Source organism: Impatiens glandulifera, chromosome 4 (assembly GCF_907164915.1).
Source record: "Impatiens glandulifera chromosome 4, dImpGla2.1, whole genome shotgun sequence".
Lineage (NCBI taxonomy): Eukaryota > Viridiplantae > Streptophyta > Magnoliopsida > Ericales > Balsaminaceae > Impatiens > Impatiens glandulifera.
In genome coordinates, this window is record NC_061865.1 from 48,960,982 (window position 1) to 48,980,946 (window position 19,965).

The window sequence follows — 19,965 nt, forward strand, 5'->3', positions numbered from 1 at the left end:
TTAATGTATGAAATTAATATGACTTATAATAACATTATTATATACCCCTCAATTTGAAATATTTTATATGAAAATCAAATTCGTAATATTTATTTTTATTTAAATACCACTCTTACTAAAAATTACTTTAATAGTTTCTAAATTGGTCAATTAATAATATTTAGGAAAATATTTTATATGAAGATTAAATTCGTAACATTTAATTTTTGTAAATACTACTTTTACTAAATACTATTTTAATAATTTCTAAATTAATCAATTAATAATATTTAGGAATGTAATCACTCATTGATAATATATTATTAAGAATAATTACATTATAAAATATAAAATAGAAGCATTCATAACTTTAATCATTCAAATATATACTGATAATTTTCTAAATTAAAAAAACAAAGTAAGTAAAAGTATATTGCAATTTGAATATATCATTATTATTTTCAAAATTCTAATATATATACTATACTAGACAATTTTATAAATGGAAATTACTTTTGTGATAAAATGTTTTTTTTTATTATTTGTAAAAATGTTTTCTTTAAGAGATTAAAGGTGTTTTTTTTAAGAAATTACACCTTTTTTTTATTGAGGGGATATGATTGTAAGGTAATGGTAACATTTTAATTTTTTTTAAATCATTTGTATTTTAATTACAAGTACATATGAATTATGTATGAATTTATTATTGGTCAAATAAAATTGGATTAACTTGAAAGTAAGATGGGATTAACATTTCTCACTTTTTTTTTTTTTTTTTTTTTTTTTATAAATGGCTTACGCCATTAACTAAAAAGACCCGAAAATGGTAAAAGGAGTACAAGAGATGAAATTGAGCTTACAACAATTTGCTCGAAGTCAACACACGATGACCATGAAGAATTCATAGTTGGCCTAAGAAACGCACACGGACATGAAATCTAAGTACAAAAGTGAATAAGGAATGAAACTATCAATCAATCAACTAAAACAAGACGATAGGGGTTGATTTCTTCGGACTCGTCTCTTTTGTCTTTGCCATTGTTCTTTCTTTCCTTCTTTCTTGTCACCCTTAGGTCTTTTGGGATATATTTCCGAATAAAGTTCTGTTTCTTCATCTTCGCTAGCTTCTCTTGTCACTTTTTTCCTTTTGGGCTTGAGTTTGGAATTGATCGTATGAGTTATTTCTCTTAAGGTGGTTTTTTGACAACGTTGCAGTTTTCTTTGGTTTCAGATCTCATGGTTTTGAGATGCTTTGGCTTTCGTTATCATCCACATCGATGCCGGGCTTTTCAAACCTAGTCAATAGGAAAAGGGCCTCAGTTTCAGGCACGGTGGGATCAGGATCGGTTTGGTTCTTGTTCACATGTTCGTTGTGTCTTTCATTTGTTTTGAGGATTTTGATATATGATTTTTGACCACATTGACATTCTCTTGTTCGAAGGTGGCCACGAGCTTCTTTTGTTTTCCCGTCCTCTTTTTCTGGTTGCTCGTACATGACCTCAATGGTGACCATGTTTCCATTCCAGCATCTTAGCTCAAATTTTTCAATTTTGTACTCGTTGAGTCGATCTCAATGCAAATGCGGCAAACGTGACCCGTTCAAACGAGTCAAAGTCGAGATCGAGCTTAAGCGGTTTTCCAATGAGTCCAGTGAGGTAGACAAGTGCTTTGGCATTACAAAGGTGCAATGTGATGTTTCTCAGTCTCACCCACACTTGTTCAGATTATGGAGGTTTGCTATTGATGTTCATTTCTTCATTCCATTTGGCGAGCTTGAAACATAAGCTGAACATGAAGGTGAAATTTGAATCGGCAATGGCTTGGGCTTTGGGCTTCGTGCCAAAAGTGAGGAAGAAATAGCCAAAGTCGTCGACTTTGACTTTTTTTAGTCCTTTTTCGCTCTATTGTCGGAAAAGGGCGGCCTTGATTGCTCGGAATGGGGCCTTGTGGGTGCCCATGAAGTGACTGACGACAACTCGCTTCCAATTGTTGACGCATCCCTCTTCAATTACTAGGGAGAGTTCGATTTGGAGCGGGTGTTCGGGCGTTTTAATTTTTAGGCTATGATCCACATTGAATTTGCCATTAGCTGTCCTATTTTTGCCCCAAACCTTGTTGGTTTTTCATGTTCGGTTTGCGTTTGTTTGTGTAGTGTAGGCATAAGTTTTAGGGCACTTTTAGACTCCCTCATGACACTAACCGACCACAGAATGATTTCCTCGTATTCGGCTTTATCGAATGAGTTCCAATCTTGCTCGAATCAGATTTTGAATTGGCAAATGATTTGCTCGCTCCTTTTATTGGTCATGACAAGTTCATGCCTTTGAAACTGGACGAGGGACTTGAGAATTTGGTTTTGAATGCCCTTCAGATTTGCGATTTCATTTCGTATTATGGTCCACGACTTATTAGGGATTTGAGCGGTCGGGGTGGGGATGTCGTGACATACCGTAGTGGTTGAGGTGAGCCCGAATGGAACACAACATCGTGACCGGTTAGGGTGGTAGTGACATGGCCTGTCGAAGGAGTAGCGCTGCTAGTTTGGTTGACAATAGTCAGACCGATCAGGGTGGAGGCTACATGACCGGTCAGGGGAGGGACGTCATGCCCAGTTGGGAGAAGAGTTGGGAGACGGACGCGACCGATTGATAGACTAGGCATGTGACTGGTCGTTGCAACAGTTGGATTGAAGGCAGCGTTATCTGCATCAACAGCGTTGTGACCGGTCGGACATCTAGAAGAAGTGGCAGCCCTTTCAGTCAATATCTTCAGACTCCCTTTATTTTTCTTTGTGCTTTTAGATCGGTTGAGGAGGCTGGTCGAGCGTAAGCTCATCGTGGCTCAGCCTACACTACAGACAGCAAATGCTGTAGCAACCATCAACAATTCAGACTTGCAACAGAAATCAACAACAGTAATCTGCAATAGTAGATGACAATAGAGGAGCCAACAAAAGTCACCCAACCCAGACCAAACTAATTGAGGAGAAAATTGTACAGTAGACGACAACCAACATATCCTAAAAAAGCAGTCAAAAGAAACCAAAAACAACAGACAAAGCCAATTGCACAGCAGAACAACGCTAGACAATATGGTGTCGTTTGTGCAGATCGGGCCGTGCCGCCTGTGCCTATTGTGCTGACCGTGTCGATCGTGTTGTGTCGCCTATGCCAATCACGCTTCCTTTGATCAATGCTGATTTCGGCACCGATTTTATGACTTTCGACTCAAAACAATATTGTGTTGCCTATGTCGATCGTGTCGTGGATGTGTCTATCATACCTCCGTGTCGATCGTGCCGTGTTGAGTTGTCTGTGCCGATCGTGATTTCTTAAAAATCTCGAAAGCTCTTCTCTCTTTCTAAGGTTTATTTTAAAAGACATTTATCACTTCTAACTTATTGATCGGTGAGTTTTAACACATTTCATACATTAAAGTTTAAGATACCAATAAAATAATTAATTAATTAATTCAAATAAGATGATTTTGTAGCACTTTAACAATTACCTATATCTTACATTGTGCGTTTAAAGTACATAGATGAATACATTATTATTTTTCTTCTATAAAATATATCATATTTTGATCACCTACCTATCATAATAATTATGTAGGTATTAAGTTTTAAGATAATCATAAAATATAAAGTTAATAACAAGTTTTTTAATTAATTATTATATTGCATACTCACTTATACATGGTGTGTATTACAAAGTTTAAAAAAAAGTAGTGAGAATTATTTTAAATTTATAAATATAAATTCACTTTATTCATATAAAATAATTTATAAACACTTACAATTGTACCATCTTAAAACTGTAAAATTTGAAATTATGACTTGTTAGGAAGTAGAAAAGTATATTGGATTAGAAAATTTTAAAATTCAACTCAATAGGTTGACTAACTTGCTTAAAATCACATTTTAATTTTTATATTTTTCATCAAATATCTCCATATAGATATAAAATTTTGAATTTATCTTGTGAACGAAATAATTTAGCTCAATATTATAGACCGCCCATAATTATAATATTGATTTATTTTATTTGAAAACATGTCGTAAAAATTTTAATAGCACTGACATCCCCACAAAAAACGAGTTAGCAAACATCATTTGCAAACATTACATTTCAATGTCTCTGCATTTCATAACATCCTTATTTGATGTACACTTGAGAATTAGGTTTGGGAGTTGTTCAACTACCATGAGTTTTGCATGTATCACTTTTCCCTAGTCATGCTTATAGAGAACCCTCACAACTATCCACCACATTAAGGAACCTACTTTAATGGTGAAGACTTATCTATCACTTTAATTTTAATGAAGTTGATCATATTATCACATCCAAGTACATGAAAAAATGAATTCATAATCCAAAGCAATACTTTTGCAAATCAATCAAAACGGGCTTTTAACCTAACTCCTTTGATGTACAAAACGCGCCTAAAATTGTAATTGTGTCTTTTTCTAATAACTCATTCACTTTCAACGTCCATTCTAATTTTTTCATCTAATAAAATGTTCAAAATATCAAACAATACATTCTTCATCTTTATTAAAATGTTGTTTTTAAGTACATTCTTTTTATTATTTTTTTTTCTTTTTTAAATTTCTTAAGATTTAAATTTTTAAAAAGTAACATTTTATCACAATCAAATTTTTCTTTGAAAATGTATGTATCTTTCCAAAATTGTGATAATCACATTTTAAAATTATAAAAATATAACTATTGATAATGTGTTTTAACATTAATATGAATATCATAAGTTCGATTTAAGTTATTTGAAGTGAAAATAATGACTATTTGAGGAATGATATAGCTTCCAACATTAAGACCTTATTTGATGCAGTGGCTATTATGTTTTTTTTTTCAGTTTTTATTCAAAAACTAATCTATCACTCCAATTATCTAATCAATCATTTTACCTATTAAAAATTATCTTTTATTTATTTAAAAAATAAATAAATTACCCTTTATTGGGATATGTGCAGGATTACTTTGGGTAAAAAAAAAATTTTAAAACTACTTTTCTTTTTATTTAGATCAAATAAGGTTTTTTTGAGACAAATCCCAAGTGAAAACAAAAAAACCCAGTCCTCTTAAAGGAGGCCTAAAAGTAAAATAAAAAAATATTTGTATGAAATGAAAAAATATTGATGAATTTTATTTAGTCCGAAAAAATTGTCAATTTTTTTAAATGGCTAAATTTACAAATTTTTTTTTTTAAAATCATTAATTACACCATATCATAAATACAAATACATCAAATAATTTTGTATCATATATATATCCAATAAAGGAAAGAAACAAAAGAAAAAACCACTCACTTATGTAATCCACTTGAACCAACATAATAAACATTAAAAGCCATCAAAACTTGCATTAAACTAATGAAAAAAACAAATAATTTCATTAATGTGGGCTTGTTTGTTTTGCAGCAATCTGGTAGGTTTAATGAGACCTTATCTCAAGTTCTCAACCACCACCTTCCCCTCTGTATCTTATGCATCTTCAACTATTGATTTCATTACTCCACTTGATACAATCTCTATAAATAAAATGGATTATCCCCCACTTCAAAATATAGCCATTTTTATATATATTTAAAGAGAGGAATCATGTGGAAGTTAAAGATAGCAGAAGGAGGAGGGAATGAGTGGTTGAGCACCACAAACAATCATGTGGGAAGACAACACTGGGAGTTTGATCCAGAAGCTGGTACCTCCGAGGAAAGGGCAATTATCGATAACTATCGCCGCCACTTCAAAACCAACCGCTTTCGAGTCAAGCAAAGTTCTGATCTCTTAATGCGTTTTCAGGTAATCTTATTTCTCTAAGTCAAATTCAACAAAAACAACCTAAAATAGACAAAGAAACAACTTCATAATTATGTCACTAGTAAAAGAGTTGTTTTTAACTACGGTACGAATTAACAACGACGATTTTGGCTGATAGTTCAGTGACATAACACATGAACTCATGTCCTTAAGGTATGAATCTTCACATTTAGACTATTTTAAGTGTCTATAGAATGATTTTATGAGAATTAACAACGGTTTTAGTACCGTCTTAATGATTTCTGGTAATTACAATGTTCTTTTAGAGTCGTCGGTGTTAGTTAAGAAACAAATATGGCAATTTTAATATCGAGCTTGATCATTTTTAGTTATATAACGACGGTTACTTATTGTTGCAGTTGATGCCTACTTAAGATATTTTTAAACTAAACTATTTTGATTTTTCTAGTTATAAGATAAGACTAGTAAAAATGTATTAACTAAAGTGTAACTCCATAAAATCTTATTCCTAAGGTAGGAAAAGAAAATTAAATAAGACTTTGACGACGTAGCAAAATGGTTGAACAATTTGTCGGTTTTAGTTTAAACAATTATTTTATTGATATAAAATGCAAAGAAAAACAATTCTCTAGTTAGTTAATTAGTAACATATGCTTCATTGTTTTATAATCATATTCATAGGGTGGCTAGACCATTTAGATACCTAGTTATTTGAATTTTTAATTTGGGTTAATTAAATAACTGATTTAATTAAGTTATTTAATTAATCTTATTTGGTATGAAATATAAAAAGTTGAGTTATTTCATTAAAAAAAAAAACTAATAAATTAATGATTGTATTGATGAAAAGATATGTGTTAAGTTATTTAAATAACCATTTCAATGAGACTTTAATTAGTTTCACTCAAATACTCTACCTTGTGTATTTAATAATCAAACTATGTAATGCCAAATAATCAAATGTCACTTTGACTATAAAAACACTTATGGTGTCATGATTTTTTAAAAGACAACCGGCTTCATTTTTAAAGGGATGTCTAAAAATTCAATTAATATATATATATATATATAGAAACCGTCTAACTACGATGAATGATATCACTATTTTCAAAGAATTTTTAACCAATAGTTTAAGGAGAAAAACAGTAATCCACTTCAATAATATGTAAAGAAAAAACCTATTGTTTATTTATTCAGATTCGAATTATTTAAATAAAAAGACTTAAGAGTATTATTCAACAGTCAAAAGAATTATACAAATTTATTGTGGTTTATTTTTTCTTTGTACTTTTTTTAAACTTAAAATGTATTTAAATAACATTTAAATCTGACAAATTTAAATTCTTTAACAAAATTCTTATTATTTAAACTATTATAATAAGTTAAACATTTTTTATAACACAAATAGTTATTAACAGTTCAATAAATAACTTACAAATAAAATTTACCTTTGAACCAAATATGTTAAATAATTTTATTGGGAGATAGCCTAGTTAAAGATTGTTATTTTGAGATGTCATTCACAAAAGAATGTCACCCATAATTAATTATTATTATATATATTTTTTTTTAAAGTACTGTAGAAATCTATAACAAATAAATAATAACTTTTACTTTAACTTTATCAGATAATATCAAAATTTTATTTATCTTTATTTTTTAAAACATATATAATATTTAATATATATATATATATAATAAATTAATAATTTATAAGGAAATATAATTTTAAATAAATATGCAAAAAATATTGTTATTATCTTACAAAATAATAATAACAGTATTAACATATTAATTTAAACTTTATAATAAACAAATATATCTATATAATAATAATAATAAATTATAGATCACTTCACATTCTAACCATAATATCTTATTTATAAGATAAGAAATAATAAGGAAATAAAATTATTTTATTTTATTATGTAATTAACTATTTAAATGTTTTTATATAATTTAAAATATATAATAATGATTAATGTTAAATTTGTAATAATAATATAAGGTCCAGTTATTAAATTAAAGTTCTTTAATAGAGCAAATTCAGATTTTTGACATTTTTTTTTTGGAACCACACAACTTAAAACTCTTTAGTATTACTCCTCCCTTCGAAACTCGGCAACGCTGGCTAATAGTTTGCGTTCCTTGATATTAGTTTTTCCATGAAAAAACTAATCTTATAATCTAGCTCGGGGCGAAATATTAGAAAGGTCCAATCATCATTCTCAAAGTTGAGGACGTTCCACGTTAGAACCCCACCAGGCAGCATAAACTATTAGCAAGACAATAAGCCGAGTTTCGAAAGGGAGGAGCACACCATACCCCTTTATTATAGCTTATTTTACTGTTATTCTTTTGCACCAGTAGACATAACTTCTTAAAAATTTCAAACTCCTCTAACTTATTATCTAAATAACATTTATAAACAAATAAATAATAATTCATATCACTAATTTATTTGGTAGTCAAAACTCTTCCTTCAATGAAATTCGGTAGTTAAATTAGTTATATAATTTTTTTATTTATAAATGACATTTAAATTTAAAAATTTCATAAAATCTCATTTCTATAGTTTCAAACAAAGTAGTATCAAATTATAAAGTTTGAAAAAAAAAATATTCGAAATCTCAATTAACACGATAAGAATTAAAATATTACTATATTAAAATTAAAATTGAATTGAGAAAGAAATAAAATTGAATAAAATGTTATATTTTCAGCTTAGAAAAGAAAATGAATGGAAACAAAATCTGGCGGCAATAAAAGTGAATGAAAAAGAAGACATAACTGAAAATGGTTTGACAACTACTCTTAGAAGAGCAATCAGCTTCTACTCTACCATTCAAGCCCATGATGGACATTGGCCTGCTGAATCTGCAGGACCTCTCTTCTTCCTTCCTCCATTGGTAATTGCTTCACCTTCCTTTCCTTTCCTTTCCTTTCACATATATATAAACCATGCATTTCTGATTCTCACCATCTTCTTCTTCTTCCAATCTTCACTTCAAGGTCATAGCTCTGTCTGTTACTGGCGCTTTGAATGTCGTTCTATCATCAGAACATCAAAAGGAGATCATTCGTTATATCTACAATCATCAGGTATGATTTCCAACTTCTCTATTTGTATTGGAGTTATAGGAGTTCATATTGTTTTTGTTTCTTTCTTTTACTTGAGCAGAATGAAGATGGGGGTTGGGGAATACATATAGAGGGCCACAGCACTGTATTTGGTTCTTGTCTTAGTTATATTGTTCTTAGGATACTAGGAGAAGAAATTGATGGTGGTGAGAATCATGAAGTTGCTAAAGGCCGTAAATGGATTCTTGATCATGGTGGTGCAGTGGGAATGCCTTCATGGGGAAAGTTCTGGCTCACGGTTTGATTCTTCTTCTTGCTACATCATCTGCATATAGTTTGGATTTTTAAAGAATTTGATACATTATCTTGTAGGTACTTGGAACATACGAATGGGATGGCTGCAATCCAATGCCTCCAGAGTTTTGGTTGCTTCCTAAATTCTTTCCCATCCATCCAGGTTTTGATCTTTTAATTATCAATAAACATCTTGACAGTGTTCAATTGGTTCTTCAATTACATGCCTATGTCCCATCTTTATCAGTTGGTTCAATATTTAACAACATTTGATCACAAAATGCAGGCAAAATGTTATGCTATTGTCGTTTGGTTTACATGCCTATGTCATATCTTTATGGGAAAAGGTTTGTTGGGCCTATAACTGCACTAGTTCAATCTTTGAGGCGAGAGATCTACAACGAGAGCTATCACGAGATTGACTGGAACAAAGCCCGGAATACATGTGCCAAGGTTAACATCCTAAGACTTATCTTGAAACAACCTAAGATTTTATTTCATCTCTTCCATAAGTTTGACCATATCTTTCCATGAAAATACATATTTTTGCTCAAAAAAGTGCGCACTAGCCTGATGTTTCCTTTGACAACCATGACTCTATGATATAAAATCCTTAAAGTTTTGATTGAGTTTTAAGGAGTAGTGATATGAACTTATTTAGACCAAAATGCTCTTAGAAAGTAAAGAGAAAAGAGTATGTAATGATTAAATGGTGTTGATTGATATTGGAATTAATAAGAAATACAATATTTTTTTGGTAAGAGTGAAATAAATAAGGGAAATTTGGTGAGTGTGTTGTTGAAGTAGAGGAATTTACCTCAGAGGCCAAAAATTGAGACATGCTTTACAAACTAAAGATCCCAAAAATGGGAGAGTAAGTATTTTTCTAATAACAATAGATGGATTGTTATTGTAGGAGGATCTCTACTACCCTCATCCTTTAATGCAAGATATGTTGTGGGGATTCCTTCACCATTTTGCTGAGCCAGTTCTATCACGTTGGCCCTTCTCTGCACTCCGAGAAAAGGCTCTAAAAGTTGCAATTGAACATGTTCACTATGAGGATGAGAACAGCAGATACCTTTGCATTGGATCTGTAGAGAAGGTAAAACACAATCTAAGTCACTAATATGTCTAATAAAAAAATTGATCTGATCAACAATTAGTAATGGATTAAAAATTTTCAACTTCCCTTGCAAAGGTATTATGCTTAATTGCTTGTTGGGTTGAAGATCCGAATTCAGAAGCTTATAAACGACATTTGGCTAGAATACCAGATTACTTTTGGGTGGCGGAAGATGGCTTGAAAATGCAGGTAATGCAACTTGATATATTATTAGTCTTTACTATAAAATCATGTAGTTAAACTATCTTCACATAAATTTGATGTAGAGCTTTGGATGCCAAATGTGGGATGCTGGTTTTGCAATTCAGGCAATTATTTCGAGTAACCTTGTTGATGAATACTGGTCAATGCTTAAGAAAGCACATAGTTTCGTTAAAGCATCACAGGTGACATTCTGAAATGCAAATCTTCCAGTTATCACAAACAAATTATAGCACATTATATAAAATATACTAAAGCAATAGTTCATTTTTTGTAGGTACGAGAAAACCCATCAGGAGATTTCACTATGATGTATAGACACGCAAATAAAGGTGCATGGACATTCTCAATGCAAGATCATGGTTGGCAAGTATCAGATTGTACAGCAGAAGGGTTGAAAGTACGTAAAATAACTGAATCTATGTATGAATATCATAGTAAAGGAAGATACATGATTTACCCTTGATCTCCCCTTCATTACAGTGTTGCATTCTCTTTTCACAAATGCCATCAGAATTTGTGGGGGAGAGTATTGAAACAGAACAATTATATGATGCTGTTAACGTTATCCTTTCCCTACAAGTAAGCCTCGGTCCGAAATGATAACAGTAAAACTCAGACTGATGATGCTAGCTAATCATATCTGCATTTTACTTGACTCAGAGCAAAAATGGTGGTTTTCCTGCTTGGGAGCCTCTGAGAGCATATGGTTGGTTGGAGGTAAGGCTCACCAAGATAACTGAAAATTTGTTAGAACTATTGATATTCAGGCCTTGTTTGATCTTGGGTAATTTCCAAATAATCTTGTTTGATGCAACTGTTATTTGGATAAAAAGACATATTTTCTTTTAAACAAAAGAAACAAAAGGATATTTTGGTTTATGACTTGAATGATGTGATATATATTAGTAGATTGTTGATTGGATAGTGAGTTATTTGAAATTAATCTCAAATAAACCACATCATACAAGGCCTTAATGTTGCAAGAGTTAGGTTTATCAATTTAAACTTCTACAAATCATGCAATTGAACACTTCCTTGCTGCTGGCAAAACAAATGGTCTGAATGTAGAAGTTCAACCCTACCGAGTTCTTTGAAGATGTCCTTATTGAACGAGAGTGAGATTCCTCAATCCCAACTCTTTTGACTTATGAACTAGTCTTGGAATCCACTAGTGTCATTTCATGTTATTTTCTTTTATCTATTTTACCCTTTTAGATATGTGGAATGCACTTCATCAGCAATTCAGGGTTTGGTTCTTTTTGCAAAGTTACATCCAAATCACCGGACAAAGGAGGTAAACAGTTGCATTGATAGAGCAATCAAATACATTGAAGCCACTCAAGAGGCTGATGGTTCATGGTATGTGTATTTTCTGTTTCAAATTACTCTAATAGAAATGCAATGATTCAATTGGCAATTCATCAATATAACTAAAAGAGTTCATATTTATTAGGTACGGTTGTTGGGGAATTTGTTATACCTACGGAACATGGTTCGCTGTTAAAGGACTAACTGCTTGTGGAAAGAACTACCAAAATAGTGCGATATTGCGTAAAGCTTGTAAATTTTTGCTGTCAAAGCAGCTTTCAGATGGTGGATGGGGAGAAAGCTACCTTTCAGCCTCAAATAAGGTGTTATAATAATCCATGTTACAATTTTACATGTTTTTATTTTTCTTAAAGTATAAAACTATTTTTGTTAATCCACGATTAACGCAAAAGTGGCACAAACTGAAACATCCAAAAACAGAACAAGTGCAAGTCATGACATGACATGGGTTATGGAGAATTAATCATAAGAAGTAAGACATCTAAAAATATCAAAGAAGCTCTAAACTCCAAATCATCTTTTAGTGATCCAAATTCTATACCATTTTACATAGTTTTTAAATTCTTTTGTCATGGATAAGAAGATAAATACAATATTGGATCAAGATAGTTGCTGAAAAATGCACAACATTGATTCTTTCTCATTATATGATGTTATTTGTCTATGGTATAAAGAAATGACTATACCAACTTTATATGGTATATTTATTTTATTCTGTTTCAAAATTTCTCGAAAATACCATCAAAAGTCAATCCTTGATTCTATATTTTGTTGAACTTTTGTTTGTGGAATTTCAGGTATATACAAATTTAGAAGGAAGCAGATCCAATTTGGTACAAACATCATGGGCTTTGTTGTCTCTAATTGATGCTGGACAGGTTTGTCAGTCAAATGAATGTCTTGTGATGCAAAAGAATCCATTTTTTTATTGCTATAATTACTTTACATAAGCAAGTGCATAACAAAATTAGGTCTAACATTGAATATTTGATTGAACTTAGGCTGAAATTGACCCAACTCCCATCCATCAAGGGATTAAGTTATTGATAAATTGTCAGATGGAAGATGGTGATTTCCCCCAACAGGTACAAATGTATTTTAGGATATTGATTCCTAATTTATAGGAAAATAAGTATATTAATACCAACCCTAATGGGTAATAACATAACACATTGTTTCTCTTTAATGCAAAATCAAGCAATACTGTGATTTATATCATATAATAAAGGTCATCTAGTTACATATTTGAGATTAATTATTTGTTTAAGTTGTTGAATGCAGGAAATTACTGGAGTATTTATGAAGAATTGCACGTTGAACTATTCTTCGTACCGAAACATCTTTCCCATTTGGGCACTTGGCGAATACCGCAAACGAATCTCACAAAAAGTTGAAGTCTAAGTTTGATGATCATCGATAAATATATATGGTTTGAATATGGACTGTATTTCTATAAATATGTTATGTGTATTTCTGTTTGGCTTCTTTTCTTGTGATACAATATTTGGTTTGTTGAAAACTTAAGTTTGTTTATTTATTAAAAGTATTCTCGGAGTCTTATCAACTCTTATCTTTAATATATTGCAAATTTGTCAATGGAATTTGACCTCGAAAATAAAATAATAATAATAATAAAGAAAAAAAATAGTATCAGATTTCAGATATCAATAATTTCATTGTTATTGAAATTCTCCTATTGAAAAATTGAGTAATGACAACATTTGTGAGTGATTCTTCAAAAGTTCATCTTGATAGACTTAAGAAATTCTTCATTGTTGAAGCACTCTTTGGATTATTCAAAAGTTTATCTTCATATTTGTACATAATATTTTTCTTATCTATGATATCTCTCAACAATTAATTTATCTTTTCACAAGATACACATTTCATTTTGTGATGTCTTAAGGGATCTTTCATGATAATCATGGATGAAATAATTGTTGAGCTAACTTTAATAACATATATAATAATTTTTTTTAACAAATCTAAATTACTTGAGTTGACATATGCTCCTCCAACTAATGATAAGGAAATAAATTTGAACCAATCTAGCACCATCAAGGAAAGACGAATTGTCAAATGGAAGTTTTTGATTGGGAGTTAATTGAGATTTAAAGACCTTCTTTAAAACTAATAATTTAATTACAAAACAATGATTATTATATTCGCAACATTTATAAATTCATAAAATAACATATTAATGTCACTAATTTAACTATCAAATTTAGCGGTTAATTTCAACTAATTAAAGATTTTGATAATTAATTATTTAAAATTTAACCTTTAAATTAATGACATTAATCTTTATTTTTTTTTATAATTAATGTCAAAAATCTCAATTAATTTTATGGATAAACCATCTTAAAATTGTTAGTTAATAATTTGAATCCCATGTATATTCATAAAATTCAATCATGTGAGACACAAAATATATATATATATATATATATATATATATATATATATTTATAAGAAATTAATTTTCAATAAATTAAAAAGAGTTACATATAAAAAAAATTAATAAATAATACAAATTTATACAATCAAAATAATTAAATGATGATCTAGATATATTTTTTTTTCTAAGTATTAATCCGCAAATACTTAACCATTTAACCAGTTCTAACGAGCTCGAACTCAAGATCTTAGGGTGAGTATCCACATTTAAGTTCGTGAGCGATGATTATTGAAGTAGAATAAGCCGAACAATTAGTCAAAAAAACGGTGTCGGAAAAATCTTTACAAAATATTTTAAGCGACAACAAAAATTTATCCTTAGCCCGATAGTTGGTAAACAACGCCGGAAAAAATCATGGCAAGTGAAAATAGACCAACTACATATATGATCAAAATAGTGAAAAATCCATACAAATAATCGGAGAATACATGTAAGAGGTTCTCCATATAAAATATCAAATACAAAAATCTTTTATTGAAAAAATAAAAATTAACTCCATATTTGATTATCATCTCCTTTGCTTCTAAGAAGAGGACGGACACATACTCGAGAAAATATCACCAACACAATCGGAGAATATGAGTAGCAAACGATCCACCAATAATTGAGAGGATTATTCGGATTATAAAAATTCGGAACGAAAAAATCGATCTGATTAAACAGGATTCCAGACCGAACAGAACGCAACACCAACTCAAATTTGAGTGATGTAAAAAAAAATATCGCACCCTCCTATGCTAAAAAAGTCACGGAGAGACCAATAAATATTAAATTTTCAATTTTTTTAGAATTTATTTTTTAGAGAGAAAAATGAAAATATAGAAAAATGTATTGATTAATAATTGAATTTTGGATTTTTTTGATACACAATCTCTCTCAACCAATAATGATTTAAAAATAAAATATAAAACAAGTAACAATAAAACAAATACACATCCAATAAACTCTAATTAACAATTGTAAAGTTTATTATAAGTGTAGACTCCATAACTCAACAATCTCCCACTTGGACACTAATTTCATAATCTCTCGATCGGTAGCGCCTTTCTATCAGGTGTCTTAACGAAGAAGACCAACTGAAGTTGCGCACAACTTCAGTTTCTCATTTAACACAGCTTTCGTAAGCAAATTAGTTGAATTCTCACTCCCGGGAATCTTCTCAAGAATTAATACTCCATCTTTTAAAGTTGGCCGGATAAAATGATAACGAACTTGTATATGCTTTGTCCTTCCATGATAAACTGGATTTTTTGTCAAATAAATGGCACTCTAACTGTCGCATCGCGACACACTTCCATCGTAGTCTTGACCCAATTTTCGCAAAATGGGTTGTAACCACATCATCTCCTTAGCAACCTCTATCACAGCAACATACTCTGCCTCACAACTGGAAAAAATAATAATCTTCTGCAATTTTAAAACCCAATTGATTGCAGTACCTCCCAGAGTATAAATGTACTCTATTGTGCTCTTCCTACTATGAACATCACAACCATTGTCAGCATCAACATATCCTTCTAAATCCATATTAGACTTTCGAAAACACAAAGCGAGACCCGTACTTCCTCTTAGCTATCGTAGTATTCACTTTATTGCTTCTCAATGTTGTCTACCCGAGTTGCTCATGAATATGCTAACAACTCCCACTGTATGTGTGTTATGTCTGGTCTTGTAAAAATCATTGCATACATAATACAACCAATGGTAGAGGCATATGGAATATTGGCCATATAATTTTTCTCATCCTCTATTGAAGGCGACCGGTATTTAGATAGTCTGAAGTGTCTAGCTAAGGGGATACTAAGAACTTTCTTCACATATTGTTTTTGTGAAAGCTTGAGAATTTCTTCATCCCTGAAAATTCTCATCTCAATGATTTGTTTTGCAACACCCAAATCCTTCATTGCAAACTTTTCAGACAACTCTTTCTTGAGCTTGTTAATCTCATACAAGCTTCCTCCAGCAATCAACATGTCATTAACGTAGAGGAACAAAATAATGTATGATTTATCAAAGCTCTTGATATAGACAACCATATATTTTAGTACACTAAAGCCTGAAACAAACAAAATTTAAACATTAAAAACATAATCTTAATAATACATACTAGAGTGAATATGGTGTACCACGACTACTGAACATATTAAAATTATTTGAACCCTAGTACGAGAGGACCGGGGACGCACCTCTAGTGTACCAGTTATCATGCCTACGGTAAACGCTAACATGCATGTCGATGCTCTGCATACAAATGTATGCATAGAAAAAAGATAATTAACTTTCCAACAAAAATCATATAAGAAACCATATTTGCAACACACTTGCATTAGGAAGAAGACAAATTATTACATTCACCAACAACAATAAAAAAAAAAAGCATGACCATGGAACATAACTACTTCTTCCTTAATACCCTCAGCATAATTACCTGTAACATGTATAAAATATATGAGTCTATAAGAACTCTCTTTACCAATTTACTAGCTACAAAACAAGGGAACTATAAAGAAAAGAAAATCAACTAAATTATTAAGTGGAAACACACTCTAGCATCATTCACAATGATAAATGGTGTTTCAGAGAAATATAACTCTCAACAAGGAGGAATAACAAGGAGGAATACAGTTAATGATTTTATCATCGACTTCATGCATGAGTAGTTGTGTAATATGAAAACTGAGATGGCCATGCAAATGAATATTACATATCACAAACAATTAAAAATTAAAAACTGGAAATTCCAAGAACATGTGCATCTTCACGAACTCGCAAATTTTGTCCTGTTGGATCAAACAAATCAGTTATCACCTATGAGGATAACAGATTATTTATATCCTAGATCCTATTCTATACACCATTCATTAACATTTGTAAAAGTATTTATTTCTATTAACCTCATTATAGATTTCAAGATATGATACTCAAAGAAGAAACTCTTGGCATGGAGTCTGAAGCATGAACTTAATAATTAACATCAACTTAACATTGAAAAGAGGTATTAACAATGGTAAATATTATGTCAAATTATTTCTATTCATGGAAAGTACTTTTCAATATCATTGATTTGAACAGAAAATAGTCTAAATTAGTGGAATCTCAAACTGAAAAAGGATCTTCAAGAAAAAAGATATTGTTGACTAGTTGAGTCAACTAAGTCAAGCATATAAAAGGGGTCATGAACTATTTTCAAAAAAGTATGAGCACGGGTGGCTCGACATACTCGAGTAATGCTACCATTGGACATTCGAAGTTGTCATGAATGAAGAATTTTTAGATGATTGACCCTTCATAGGATCGCATCGACATTCGCATTCGCATAGACATGTATATACATTGTCATTCATTTGCATCGGCATTCGCATAGGCATGTGCATTCATGGACGTTCGTTTGCATGCACATTTGTATCAACAAATGCATACATTGGCTTTATTTACATTGATATCAACTCTATCGCTAACTACTTTCGCGTTATAGGTTGAGAGATTAGATTACCTTCGGTCAAAGAAGTTAGCATTGTTGAAACATGGCTGATGAACAAATTCAACATGTTGAGGCAATGCGTTCGGAAATGGAAGAATTACGAACGATGGTTCAACAACTTCAGAGACAAGTCGACGGTCTCACCTCGACGGTGCACAACCTCTTTGTGCACGACTCCTCAAGAAATAAATTTTTGAAAATTTTGAAACAACGAATCAATGAGGACTTTTAGGTTTAGAAAAACCGTTGGATGAGTTTGACTTTAATCATGGTAGATCCACCAAGTGAAGATCTTTAGATTTTCATGATTCTGAAAATCCTTGATTACACATAATGAGCCCTCATGACTATCTACACTTTCACCTCATTCCAGGACCTAATAGTCATAGGCAAGGCCGACGATTAGGGTGGGCAAGATCATCGCCCAGGGCCCCAAAATTAAGAAGGCCCAAAAAAAATTTTATGCAGTACTATAAAAAAAATTATGTTTTATGTTTCTTTCTACTCGTCTCTCTCTAAAATTTAGGCCCCAAATTTTAGTTCGTCTAGGGCCCAAAAATAAATGAGACGGCTCTGGTCATAGGGTACAAGTTAGACGATGCCACACTCCTTAAGGACATATCTAATAAGCCGCTCGATGTTAAAAAGGACTATGCTAAAGAGGTTGATATGGATGAGGGAAATCCAAGGAGAAAGGAAAGTTATGAGAAACATTTAGATGGACATTCGTGCTAAAGGACTAATCCTCGTGTTCCTCCATTTGCTCTTAAAAAGAAAAAGGAACTTGAAAGAGTTTGGGATGCCTCCAAATCAAATGATGAACATTCTAAAAGAAAAAAGAATGATTAGAGAATTGGAACCACGAAAGAATATTACATTCATAGACAAATATGAGGATGAATTTTGTGAATATCATTAGATATGGCAATATTCCACTAACCATTGTTTTAAGTTGAAGACCAAGATGCGAGATCTCATTGATCGATAGAAAGCTCTAATGCCGAATGACTATGAGTCCAAATCAATCGAATTTTAAAACAATTAAATTTTGAACTATTTAAATAAAATAAAAGATATAAATAAATAAATTAATTAATTAATATATATATATATATATATATATATATATATATATATATATATATATATATATATATATATATATATATATATATATATATATATATATATATATATATATATATATATAGTCAATCAGGATAATACCTGGTTAATAAAAAATAAATCAAACAAAGTGTAGATGAAGAGATCTATTTAATTAAATGCTGGTGGGTCTTGGGCAAGAATTAAATATTCAAAGCTCAAGGAAAAAAGAAAAGAAGGCACTTGTATTTAAATAAAATGAAAAGAGGGCCCATGATTCAAGCTACTGAAAAATTACACAATTGAAGGAGTCAATGCACGCTCTAGGTTAGCAGACACTCAACATCTTCATCGCCCTCTTGCGCTCAAAAGATACCGCAAATGCCTCTCTGCGATCTAGAGGACTCCTAACGCTCGCTTGCGATGAGGAATCTCTTTTATTGGTATTCGAGAGCGCACAATATTTTTTTCTCGATTTTTTAAAGAAAAAATTAGATGACAACTCTAAAAAGTCAAAACTAGTCCAATTAATATCATTAAATTTTATTTTGATTTTTCATCTCATTTTATACGAGACGACTTTCGAAAAAGTTGTACTCTCATTTCGTTTTACGAGGTTCGAGAGAAAGGTAAACTACTGGATTTAATGAAATCGACATTAAGTTAGACTCTAATTTAGCCTATTATTTTGGTTCTTCATCTCACTCGGGATTTGAGAGGAAAGTAAATCCCGAGAGGAAAGTAAGTTATAAGGCAAAACTATCCATTCGAATTAATGCTTTAAGATGTCGCTGTTTTTTTACGTTATAAGTTGATTTTTACATTGTAGATAACAAATTAACTAAAATATTTGTTGATTTAATTATATAATGAACTATGTATAATAATATTTTTGAGCTATATATAATAATATTTTTAAACTAAATTTTGTTCACTCTTATTGAATTATAAATGGAAATTAAAATTGTGTATCTAAATAACAACAAGATGACATTGTCTCAAGAAATCAAATATTTAAGAGTTATAAATTCCATTTAATGTTTCGCCAAACATTTGCATCACCAATAAGATAATTGCATTTTAGAACTCGTCACCCACTTCAACTAGAT

General features: G+C 30.9%; 1 protein-coding gene across 1 annotated transcript; it reads left to right on the forward strand.

Annotated features, from left to right (window-relative positions):
- Window positions 1–10,547: 10,547 nt before the first annotated feature.
- On the forward strand, window positions 10,548–13,217 carry LOC124934263 (lupeol synthase-like). The gene is made up of 9 exons (XM_047474764.1): window positions 10,548–10,666; window positions 10,759–10,881; window positions 10,965–11,063; window positions 11,145–11,201; window positions 11,553–11,599; window positions 11,700–11,843; window positions 11,938–12,115; window positions 12,611–12,898; window positions 13,095–13,217. Exons 1-8 carry the CDS (start codon window positions 10,562–10,564, stop codon window positions 12,761–12,763), a joined length of 906 nt encoding a protein of 301 aa, XP_047330720.1. The 5' UTR covers window positions 10,548–10,561; the 3' UTR covers window positions 12,764–12,898; window positions 13,095–13,217.
- The last annotated feature ends 6,748 nt before the right edge of the window (window positions 13,218–19,965 follow it).